General features: G+C 46.4%; 1 protein-coding gene across 2 annotated transcripts in view; it reads left to right on the top strand.

The window, feature by feature from the left end:
• The window catches only part of SIDT1 (SID1 transmembrane family member 1), a 128,644-nt gene extending 120,602 nt beyond the window's left edge, over window positions 1-8,042 (top strand). For both annotated transcript variants that reach the window (XM_040339155.1, XM_040339154.1), the window contains 5 exons: window positions 2,129-2,175; window positions 2,344-2,449; window positions 3,278-3,388; window positions 4,036-4,149; window positions 5,623-8,042. In XM_040339155.1, coding sequence (XP_040195089.1) covers window positions 2,129-2,175; window positions 2,344-2,449; window positions 3,278-3,388; window positions 4,036-4,149; window positions 5,623-5,685 — 441 coding nt within the window. In that variant the 3' untranslated portion in view covers window positions 5,686-8,042. The remainder of the gene's footprint in view (window positions 1-2,128; window positions 2,176-2,343; window positions 2,450-3,277; window positions 3,389-4,035; window positions 4,150-5,622) is intronic.
• The last annotated feature ends 4,188 nt before the right edge of the window (window positions 8,043-12,230 follow it).

The following is a 12,230-nucleotide window of genomic DNA, read 5'->3' as shown; positions in this document are numbered from 1 at the left end:
CACTATTGGAACATCACCTATCAACACATGTCACAATGTTTTGTCTAAGTTCACAATAATTAGGATCCTTTCATTCGGATCGATGAGGATTTGGATTTCCCCCTTTTCCTTTTTTTTGAGGACTTCAGAATGTTTGGACACTTTTTCTTTATTTTTTGTTTTTTGTTATTTTTATGCTAGCCCTCTCCGCCAGGAGAATCATGGGCCTTCGCCACTTATGAGGACACATATATTATACACATATATTCACAGTTTGTGTATCAGTGTATCAGTGTTTTCTTTCTTGTTTATGTACATAGTATCACTATATGCATTTTGTTTATTAAAGGGGTTGTAAAGGAAAACATTTTTTTTCATAATAAGCATCCTTTACCTGCAGACATTCCTCTTTTCACTTCCTCATTGTTCGTTTTTGCTCAGAAGTCGCTCTATTTCTTCTCTGTTCTGTTCACTTCCTGCTTGTCTGATTATTACTCACCACCGTGATGGGAGGCTTTACTGCGGTGGTCAGTAACGTGCTCACCCCCTCCTGGGAACTACATCTGTGCGGCAGGACGCTCTCTACATGTTAGAGACTTCAAGGAGGTGTGAATTACTGGGCGTGCCGCAATTCATACTGGGAAATGTAGTTCTTACATGAACAAACGATGCAAACCAGGAAGTGAATGAGAGAACAGAAACTAGAATGCCGGAGGTGATATAGATGAAGGAATTTAATAGGTATTTACTCGTTTTTTAACAGAATCATTACACTATTCTGTCTGTCTACCTTGCAGACAATAATTTTAGGCAAAATTTTTTTTTCCTTTAGTGACCCTTTAAGTTAGTAGCGAGTTTTTTTCTTTTCCCATAGGGTCATCCTATGTCCAATAGGGGCATAGGATGACTGAGAAATTATATCTCGGATTACATGAGATGGGACAGTAATGATAATTCATGTATTGCAGGATATCTTGAAATATTACAGGTGGTTAATTCTGACCCCAACAGGTCAATAGCAGAGTGACTCATTCATGTGGGGACACAGACTGTTGAGGTGCTAATTAAGTCTACCTGGCTGTAGTGATAAAAGCTTGCTGTGTTTGCATTCTATTGTCTATTGTGCTAATTAAGTCAAGAACCTTTCATTGTGTATGCTAATGACACTGTATTGTGTGAAAGTTCTATTGATGATAGATATGTGTTGGCAGTCTGAAAGGTCAGATGTTTGACCTTTCAGGTGTAGTGGATTAGCATGTCAATTATGTTTCTAAAGGAATGTTCATTATGTAGCAGGTGAGAATAATTTATCGCAGAGTCAGAAAGTCTTTCTAAGATGTGGATTGAGGGGGACTCGTTAGCACCCCTTTGTGTGATGTTGTGGGTGGAGTTGACTCATTGTCCAGATTTGGTTTCTAACTGTATATAACAAGCTGAGTTTACCATTAAAGTGTTCATTCGTTTTGGAACCAGAGACAGAGCTTGTGTCTCGTTTCTGGGGAAAATCCAATGGATCGTGTCTGCTGGATTGTTGGAGTGTCGGATAAGCTGTCGTGGGTTGGTGAAATGGAATATCGTAACCGGTGTTAACCCCTGTGACGTTAAGAATTTATTTGTGTAGACTTGTGAAGTTACTTAGAGGTCTACTTTAAAGAGGAAGTAAACTCTGATGGGTTTTACTTCCTTTTTTTTCCCTTGCTTTCCCCTGCAAAGTAAAAGCATAATGCATCCATCTTCGCCGTTCTTCCTCCCGGGGCCACGGACTCCAGCTCTGTGACTGTCCAGAGTCGCGTGATGTCACTCCTGTGCATGCGCGCGGGAGCCCTCAGTCACGGCCCTTGCTAGTGAAGAAATGGCACTGAGGGCCGTTTCTTCACAGCAAATGCGCCGATGATGTCGGCGCAAGCGTATATGGTAAATAGATATTTACAGTACCTACAGAAAAGCCTTATTATAGGCTTACCTATAGGTACAAGTGGTGTAACTAGGTTTTCAACCACTTTAAGACGTAGACCATAGACCTTATTTCTTCTTATTCCGCTGTCATTTATATCAGCCATCTGATCTATGTGAAGTACATGAGAGCAGGATTACTGATCACCAGATCCCTGGATCATCATCTCATTGTTTCTTCTATGTCTATTCTCAGGATCGTATGATTCTCCTTATTGTCGGGAACATTGTCAACTGGTTTTTGTAAGTACCAAGACAGAATCAAACTACCAAAGAAGTTGGGACTTTTTCGGAACTATATCAACACAATTGATGTGAATAAAATACATTGTTGGTACCCGAATCACCAACAGTCTTTGTTAATTATTCTCCCTGATAATGACCCTTGACCTTTTCCTTCTTCCCTCTCAGCGCCATCTTCGGACTGGTCTTTCGTCCTCCGGATTTTGCCTCCTACCTGCTGGGCATTTTCATCTGTAACTTGCTGCTCTATCTGGCCTTCTACATCATCATGAAGGTAACTCTCAGCTCAGCTTTCTCCTACCTGTCCAGATCCTTCTCGGTTCTCTAGAAAAAAAAGTTATACAGTGGACCCTCGGATTACAAGCATAATCCGTTCCAGGAGAATGCTCGTGATCCAAAGTACTCGCATATCAAAGCGAGTTTCCCCATTGACGTCAATGGAAACGAAAATAATTTGTTCCGCATTGACTTCAATGGCATGCTATACCGCATGTGACCAGAGGTGGGGGGGCGCCGGAGAACTTCTGAAACGGCTGGAATGGCCCGAGGACAGCTCGGCTGACCTTGGCAAACCTCGGAAAGGCTTCGGGAACTGAGTATTTCTGTGTCTTTCTGAGCACTTCTGAACGGTGACGATCGGCTCCGGCGCACCCCCACCTCAGGCCAAACACGGTACTGCACACCGCTTTGGCCTGAATTCTGTTCGTTCTGAGAGACAACACTCGCAAACCGAGTTAGGATTTTTTCAAATTCAGCGATCGTATTGCGAAACGCTCGTCAACCGCGTTACTCACAATCCGAGGTTCCACTGTATATTGGAGTGCAGTTGTGTTTGAAAGTAAAAGCCGGTGTTTAATAGCAACACAGCATTGGCTGCACGCCCTTATAGGACAGCACTCAGACTGGGAGAGGGAGGGGCAGCAGTGTCAACCAATCAGAGAATATTGCATATTATTTTAAGAACAACCATAGAGTACACTAACTAGCTCTTTCATGTATGAGGGCCTCTAGTGGCAAAGAGGAGTAACAGGAGACTGTTAGAAGTGTAATGCTATCCATACCATGTAATATGTAACACCCACATCTTCTTCTTCTTTCACAGCTACGCAGTGCAGAGAGGATTCGACCACTACCGCTCTTCTGCATCATTGCCACCGCTGGAGTCTGGGCAGCAGCTTTGTACTTCTTCTTCCAGACCCTGAGCAGTTGGGAGGTAACGTCCACTAAATAATAAAATCCAAAATGTCCTCTTGGCATCTCATCCAGAGCACCGCACTGTTCATTTCTTTGGCCAGTGACATCAGGACTGGGCCGAGGGGTAGGTAGAAGAGGTGGCTGCCTTGGGTGCAACAGCAGGAGTTGGTGCTAAAAGGCGCCCATGGTGGGGGGGCGCACTTTGGCCTTTTTGCCTTAGGTGCTGAAGGACCTTGTCCCAGCCATGGGTGACATCACCTGGCCAAAACTCCTAAATCTTCTATCTATTCTGGCCTCAGGAGGAGGGTTCTACAGCTCACTCTATGTCACATCCTGTGTACAGAGCAGCGCACCCTGCAGGTCATTACTATATCAACATGGTGAAAACACCATTGTGCATGTGCACTTTCTGTTCCCTGACGAAGCAGCAATTTGTAGCGAAACGTGTAGGGAAATGGATAACTTTGTTTCAATGTTTGAATTTTTAGTTGGGGATGTCTTACAAACAGAAAATCACATCTGTCACCTCCTCCCTACGTTTGGTGTGCTTTGTGACCAGTCCCCTGATCACCCCTCCTGTAGTTTCATTTCAGGCAGAGTGGATGTTAGCGGTTCCTGAATTACTTTTGGTGTTTTGTTATTCATTGTCTGCACTGTGTATTGCAGGAGTCCCCAGCGCAGTCCCGGGAGAAGAATCGGGAGTGTATTATCATGCATTTCTTCGATGACCATGATATCTGGCACTTCCTGTCAGCCACTGCCATGTTCTTCTCATTCCTGGTGAGTAAGCGCCACTAACAGCAGATCCATGTGCACGGTGCAGTGCGCCAATAATGGCCACAACTCTTACCCATGCTGACGGTTGGGCATACTGGTCCACAACTGAACTACCTGCTGCCAGACCACTGGATGACATCACACAGGGCTGGTGCAAGGATTTTTGACACCTTAGGCAAAACACAATTTTGCCGCCCCTGACTCTACCACTTTTGCCCTGCCCATGTAACCCATGTGACCTACCTGACCATTTTACTGACCCCCTACACTGACCCTACCCGACACATACACTGGTCTACCTACACTGACCTGCCTGTCCCCTACACTGACTTACCTAACCCCTACACTAACCTACCTGATTATTACACTACACTGTCTGACCCCTACACTGACCTACCTGGTTCCTACACTGACCTTCCTGGTTCCTACACTGACTTGCCTAACCCCTACACTAACCTACCCATTCATTACACTACACTGACCTGCCTGACCACTACATTGACCTACCTGGTTCCTACACTGACCTACCTGTCCCCTACACTGACTTGCCTAACCCCTACACTAACCTACCCAATCATTACACTGACCTACCTGACCCCTAAACTAACCTACCCCTACACTGACCTATCTGGTTCCTACACTGACCCCTACACTGACCTACCTAGTTCCTACACTGGCTTACCTAACCCCTACCCGATCATTTCACTGACCACTACACTGGCCTACCTGACCCCTACACTAACCTAGCCCTACACTGACCGACCTGGTTCCTACACTGACCTACCTGGTTCCTACATTGACCTACCTGTCCCCTACACTTTCTTACCTAACCCCTACATTAACCTACCTGATCATTACACGGACCACTACACTGACCCCTAAACTAACCTACCCCTACACTGACCTTTCCTGGTTCCTACACTGACCTACCTGTCCCCTACACTGACCCACCTGTGCCCAGTAAGCAAGTGGTTAAAGGACCTGAAATCCAATGAATGAAAGGGCCAGGCCAGGGACAGTCAGGCTGAGAAGGAAAGGGCTTAATGATGGACATCCTCCAGCCAGGAAATCTGATTTGCTGCAGCCTCTAATGCACATGTGAGAAGCCCACAGTGTGCAGTGAAATCGGAGGAAGCCGTTTCAGTCCAGAAGAGGAGCTGGTACAACTGTGCAAGACTAAACGGAAGGTTGGACTAGGCACCATCGGACTTTTGTTGTCGAAAAGTTTGTCCGTTTGCAGACCGAACTTTTTGTCCGATAAAACCCGAAAAAGTTGGTCCGATGGAGCGTACACACGGTCGGACAAATTTGAAAACTTGCAGATTTTGAAGTTTGTTGGCAAAAAGTCCGACCGTGTGTACGGGCCTATAGAGTGATCGTCAAGTTAACCAACCCATGCTATCTTTGGCTTGGGTATCTAAGCCTCCTCTGGTCATGACCAGTTTAAACAGCTGTGTTATGTGGTTCTATCTCCAGGTTCTGCTCACATTGGATGATGATCTGGATGAGGTTCGGAGAGACAAAATTCCAGTCTTTTAGGGAGAAGTGGCATTGTCTCCTTTCTTCCTTCGGTTGCCACCGGCATGCAGTGAAGAAGCCTGCGTCCAAGACCGCAGAAAATTATCACCCCTCCAGAAGAAGAGGAAAGTGAACGAGCGGAAACAGGAGAGGTGGACTTGTCCTCTCAGCCCACCAGTTCAGAAGAACAAACCAATCAAATGCTGCCTGATAATGCCACACTGTTCCCGTGTTGGTATAGCGCCATCTTTAAGTCAGACTGGGCCACCACAGTCTTCGTGCCCAACTGATGTACTGAACACCACTGCCTCCCACCAAGTCAAAAAATGTAAACATGAGCCCAGTGGAGCATTCAACATCCAACCGGAAACGGGCGAACTTCCCGAAGAGCTGATCACATTTGGTAATTTGTTTACAAAAAAAATTCACAGTGATCACATGACTCTTCGCTTACGTTGATTCTCAACACCCTCCAGCTGCTGAAGATGGCCAGTCAATTGGAGTCTCAAGAAGCTGCCAGGACTGCAGCTCATGAAAGTAGTATATTTATTTTCCCACCAAGCCAGAAAAGGTTGGATATTTCAATACCAGGAACTCTGGAAAGGACCATTGGCCCTTTGTGCCAGGAATATAATTTTTATTGTAATTGTGTATTTTGTCTTACAAGATCTGTGATCTCCAATGCACGTCGGTCAGTCTTGCATTAACTCTCCAGTGCCATGCTGCTGCTGCCGCCAACTATGGCTGAATTTGTTGTTGTCTAAGTAATTTATTCAAATGTAATTTGTACATTTTTTTTTCAACAAGACCTCAAAATGTGTTGTATCTTGCCAAGGAACTGAAATCTGAAAACCTGATGTTTTTTTGTTTTTTTTTAACTTCTTAGGTTGCAAAATTGTGCCATTATAGTGACAGCTAAGCCAGTTCAAGTTAATGGCATTGTAAGAAATGTAGAAAGGAGCACCACATAACTAATCGTTTTCTGTAAATAGAAAAAAAAATCCAACACGTTTTGTGGACTCAACACTCCTTCTGCAGGGCTTGAAATGCAACACTCCTTCTGCAGGGCTTGAAATGCCAGCAGTGAAAGGAGCAGAAACCGCTTCTTTCTCTTTTTAAATCCAGCTCTCAAACACATCAAGTGCTGTCTACTAGGGGCCCCAAGAACCCAAAAGCCAAGATCTCTACTAGGGTTGTCCCGATACTAGTATCGGTTTGGGACCAATACCGAACGTTTGCGCAAGTGCTTGTACTCGCACAAATGCTTCCGATGCCTTAGCCGATACCTGGAATGGGCCAGCGGAGCGGTGAGCGAGTCCTGAAGGAAGTAAGCTGGCAGGGAGCCGGTGTTTCGTCACATTCGGCTACCCATCTCATCTTGCTATGGAAGTGGCGTTCCGCCGAGAAATTTCGCAATGCGTTCCAAACGATTGGCGACATTACAGAGCAGTAAAAACGTCAGATAATGTCACGGAAGTGACGGTACAGACAATACAAACACTGGGCTATGCGTTCCAAGGCTAATGCTTTCCTTGTTACCTAGTGTCTCCAAAACTGCCAGCTGTCCCTGTACAACCCAAAGCAACCTGTGGTGTTAGGTTCTGCATTGCTGGTACTTGTAGTGCCTATCCAGAGCAACCTGTGGTGATAGATCCTGCTATGCTGGGACTTGTAGTGCCTCTAAAGATGCCAGCTGTCCTTTGACTTCCCTGTACAAGGCAGGGCAACCAGTGGTGATTATCATGCCATGCTGGGACATGTAGTGTCTCCAGAACTGTCAGCTGTCCTGTTCAACCCAATGCTGGGATTTGTAGTGTCTCCAGAAGTGCCTATCCAAAGCAACCTGTGGTGATAGATCCTGCTATGCTGAGATTTATAGTTCCGCTAAAGATGCCAGCTGTCCTTGGACTGTCCTATACAAGGCAGGGCAACCAGTGGTGATTATCATGCCATGCTGGGACTTGTAGTGTCTCCAGAACTGCCAGCTGTCCTGTACAACCCAATGCTGGGACTTGTAGTGTCTACAGAACTGCCGGTTGTCCTGGCTTGTAGTGGGGCAGCTTAGAGCTCTAGGCGTAATACAAGTCCCAGCATAGCAGGACCTAACACCACAGGTTGCCCTGCCTTGTATTGGGGCAGCTGACAGCTCTGGAGGCACTACGAGTCCCAGCATGGCAGGATAATCAGCACTGGTTGCCCTGATATTATCTGACGGTTTCACTGCTCCATATTGTCGCAAACTGTTTGGAATGCATCGCGCATGCGCAGTGCAAAATTTCTCGCCATAACGTCACTTCCGTAGCAAGATGAGATTGGTAGCCGAATGTGAGGAAACAGCGTCACATTTGGTCGCAAATTAAATAATAAAAAAAAAAAAAGTATCGGTATCGGCGAGTAATTCAAAAAAAGTATCGGTACTTTGTACTCGGTCTTTAAAAAGTGGTATTGGGACAACCCTAATCTCTATGCTACTTGCAAAGAATGTCAAGTTTTATCCTCGGTCACTGCCAGCATTTCAGGCCCTGATGAAGGGGGGGGGGGGGGGGGGTTTAGGACCACAAAACACCTTGGGCCAGATTCTCAAAAGAATTACGCCGGTATATCTACAGATACACCGGCGTAATTCGAAAATCCCGCCGGCGTATCATTGTATTCTCAAAACAAGATACGCCGGAATTAGGCTAGGATCCGACTGGTATAAGTCACTTACACCGTCGGATCCTAAATGCAATACTACGCTGGCCGCTAGGTGGCGTTTACGTCCATTTCAGCGTCGGATATGCAAATGAGCCGATACAACGATTCCCCAACGTTTTTGCACCACTTCGCCGTAGTTTACATCGTTTCCGTAAGCGTAAGGTTACCCCTGCTATATGAGGGGTAACCTTACGTCGGTCCGCCGTATGCCATGTTAAGTATGGTCGTCGGGACAGCGTCGGGTTTTTCCGTTGTTTACGTAACTCGTCGCGAATAGGGCTGTGCATTAATCACGTTCACGTCGCAACCAATGTATTTGCGGCGTACTACGGAGCATGCGCAGTGGCCTACGTTTAAGGCTGGCGCATGCGTAATTTGTTCGGCACGGGGGCGCGCTTAATTTAAATACAAGCCGCCCCCTTTGAATTACACGGGGATACGCCGGGCCATTTACACCACACCGCCGCAAATTACGGAGCAAGTGCTTGGAGAATACGGCACTTGCTCCAGTAAGTTGCGGCGGCGTAGTGTAAATAGCTTACGCCGCAATGTACGAGAATCTGGCCCCTTGGCTTTTTCTAGTCTACTTGACTCCTACCAATTCTGTGGCACTCTTATCTCTTCTACATTTCTCAGACTGGTTTGGGGAACTCCTGAGGACACCCCAGTTACCTTCCAAGATTGAATCTCAAGATTCTAGGCCAGTGCTCTACGAACACATTTACTGGTGAACTTTTTGAGCCGATGGCATTTGTGGAACAAGAAGAAGCACAGTCTATGGACCCCCAGGGTGTTCTAGCGCAGGCTGTGGAGCTGGGTTCTTATGGAGCTGTGTGCTCCAGAATGCGACCATTTCAGGTAGTTCCACAGCTGCTAGAGAGCCGCAGGTTGCCAAAGCTTGTTGTACCCGATAGTGTCAATATAAAAGCACTTTTATCAATTCTGAATGCGTTGTAATTATTATCAATGATGTTACATAAAGACAGAAAAATACCAGCTTTGTATCTTTGTCATTACTGTCATTACATATCAGGGACTCCAAATATCAGTGTCTTGCTCTGGAAGTGGTCTCCAAACTGCGGCCGGGGGCCAGATGTCGCCCTTTGCTTGCCTTTATCAGGCCCTTGAGACCCCAATCCCCCACTGATACAGGGCACTATTAATTGGGCACTATTTCTTCTACACCAACAATAGGGCACTGTTCATCCCACTGACACCAACTGCAGGGCCCTATTCTTCCTATTGACACCAATGATGAGGCACAATTCCTTGCCCTGATACCAACAATGGGGTACTATTCCTCTCACTAACACCAATGAGGGGGCCCAATTCCTCCCAAAGACGCCAATGATGGGGCCCTATTTCTTTCTCTAATACCAACACTCCCACTAATATCAAAGATAGGGCATTCTTTACCCACATTGACACAGGGGGGCATTTTCTACTTCCACTGGTCACAGTCTGGCCCTCTCAAAGTGTAAAGGACAGAAAACTGTCCCTTTGCTCAGAAAGTTTGGAGAACCCTGCTCTGGAATACCAAGTATTATTGTGTCACTGTAGAGGGATACAAACTGACAAGGGTCAACGTTGGGGAATTCAAATATCACAACGTCACTGATTGGGAATAAAAACAGATTGTTATACTTTATAAGGCCAAAAGTATGTGGACCTTCTCCTGTTTGCTGATGATTTTGAAGAGTGGACGGAGGTAGATGTAGAAGAGTATGGGCAAAAGGGGTGATCCTTGAGGGACTCCGCATGTAATGGTCTGTGTTTCTGAAGTGAAGGCTCCTAGTTTCACTGTCTGGGCTCGATTTTCTAGAAAAGATGTGAACCAGGATAGAGCAGAGTCTGTGACTCCGGCTACTTCTTTGAGTCGAGTGAGCAGAGTGTTGTGGTCTACTGTGTCGAAAGCAGCACCAGGAGACGCGATTCTCCATCATCTGCTGCTTTGAGGGCATCATCCCATATTTTGAGAAGAGCCGTTTCTGTCCCGTGGCCTGGGCGGAAGCCTGATTGTAGCGGGTCCAGGAGTTTGTGGGCGTCCTACTGCTTTCTCAATGATCTTGGAGATGGTGTTAAGGCTTGTTACTGGTCTGCGATAGTTTGGGTCTTTGGGGTCGAGGTTGGGTTTCTTTAGGAGGGGTTTGATTATGCCTTGCTTGAGGGAATTCGGGACAATTCGGGAAGTAACCATGCCTCCCTATTCCAGAAAGAGCAGAACCCCCAAACCCCCTTCCCCCCCTAGGGATTTCAACATTCAGTTTTGAAAACCATGGGCAAAGGGATAAGAAACTTTACCCATCCTTATTTTGAACAGTGTGCTCATAGTCTCATCTCCTGGCTGAATTCTGTCATTGGAGTAAAAAATTACACTCTTAGGGCCCCGTACACACGAGGGGATCTCCACTGGAAACGGTCCGCCGGACCGTTTCCAGCGGAGATTCCTCCTCCGGATTTTGATCCGATGGCTTGTACACACCATTGGATCAAAATCCGCGCAGAATACATCCGCGGTGACGTTGTCGCGCCGTCGCCGCGACGATGACGCAGCGACATGCGCGACGCTGGAAGGTAAGTACTTCCACGCATGCGTCGAATCATTACGACGCATGCGAGGGAGGGGAGCGGACGGATTGATCCGGTGAGTCTGTACAGACGACCGGATCGATCCGCTGGACAGGATTCAAGGGGATAGATTTCTTAGCATGCTAAGAAATTTCTATCCGCTTGAAATCGATCGGCTGGACGAATCTCCGCGGATAAATATCCGCTAGGCCGTACAGACGACCGGATTTGTCCGCTGGAACTGATCCGCGGATCAATCCCAGCGGATAGATCCGGTCGTGTGTACAAGGCCTAAGTTATGTCCAATAATCTAGGTCCCATCTTCCTCCAGTGTGTTCTTAGAATCCACCCATCTAAACCATACCTACCTAAAATTTCTTCCCCCCCAGCCTCATATAGCCTAGATCATTCTATACAAAAGAACATCTGCATTTACAACCTTTATCCACATCCCAACTGTCAGCTGCTCCCCATAAATCCATCGCCTGGCTATAAGTTTTCTTACTCCAAAATATAGGATCCCAAGGAACAATTTACATTCATCTCTTCCTAGTCAAAGACCCCCAGGAGGCAACGTGAGGGAGAGCATATATTAGGCAGGCCAAAGCAATCAGAAATAAATTCAGTTACCCGAGACCACAATGGTCTTATTTTTGGGCATTCCCACACCATATGGAGGAAAGTTCCTTCCGCCCCCATACATTTATGACAGATTGCAGATTCCCTCCTACGCATTCAGTGTAGTCTAGTTGGCATGTAGTACAGCTGGTGAAGGTAAAGAAATTGAATCATTTTATCCGTGGAAGGGATGAAAGACACAAGATAGGTATCAAGAGCCTCCTGCCACAGCTCCTCCGACAACTCCGGGACAACAGCCACCCACCGAAACCTGGCCTTTATTATTATGAGCCCATTTTCCCAGGACCTACTGCCCTATAGTATCTAGTGATTTGTTTAGATGGATCCGGATCAATCAGAACCTTCTCCAGTTCTGTATTCTGTACACAAAGCTCACCACTCCCAAACTGAGCGATTGCTGCATGACGCAGCTGAGCATAGCGGAAATGCCACGTCCTGGGTATATCAAATTCTTTCCTCAATTGTAAAAAAGTGGACAACCCATTATCCTGGCAACCATTGCACAAGGTCAATACTACAACATACAAAGATGTCTTAGACAGTTGCACACTTCCTACCTTGTGGTACCAGTTTGGGGGGGAAAGACCCTTTTTTTTTAAATTGTGCATCACAGGGCGCAGGAGAGTTCATTCTTAAGACTACTGGGTTAAGGACCACCTCCA

This window comes from Rana temporaria, chromosome 2, assembly GCF_905171775.1.
Source record: "Rana temporaria chromosome 2, aRanTem1.1, whole genome shotgun sequence".
Taxonomy (NCBI): Eukaryota; Metazoa; Chordata; class Amphibia; order Anura; family Ranidae; genus Rana; species Rana temporaria.
The sequence above is the reverse complement of the archived record's forward strand: the minus strand, read 5'-3'. Positions and strand labels throughout refer to the sequence as shown.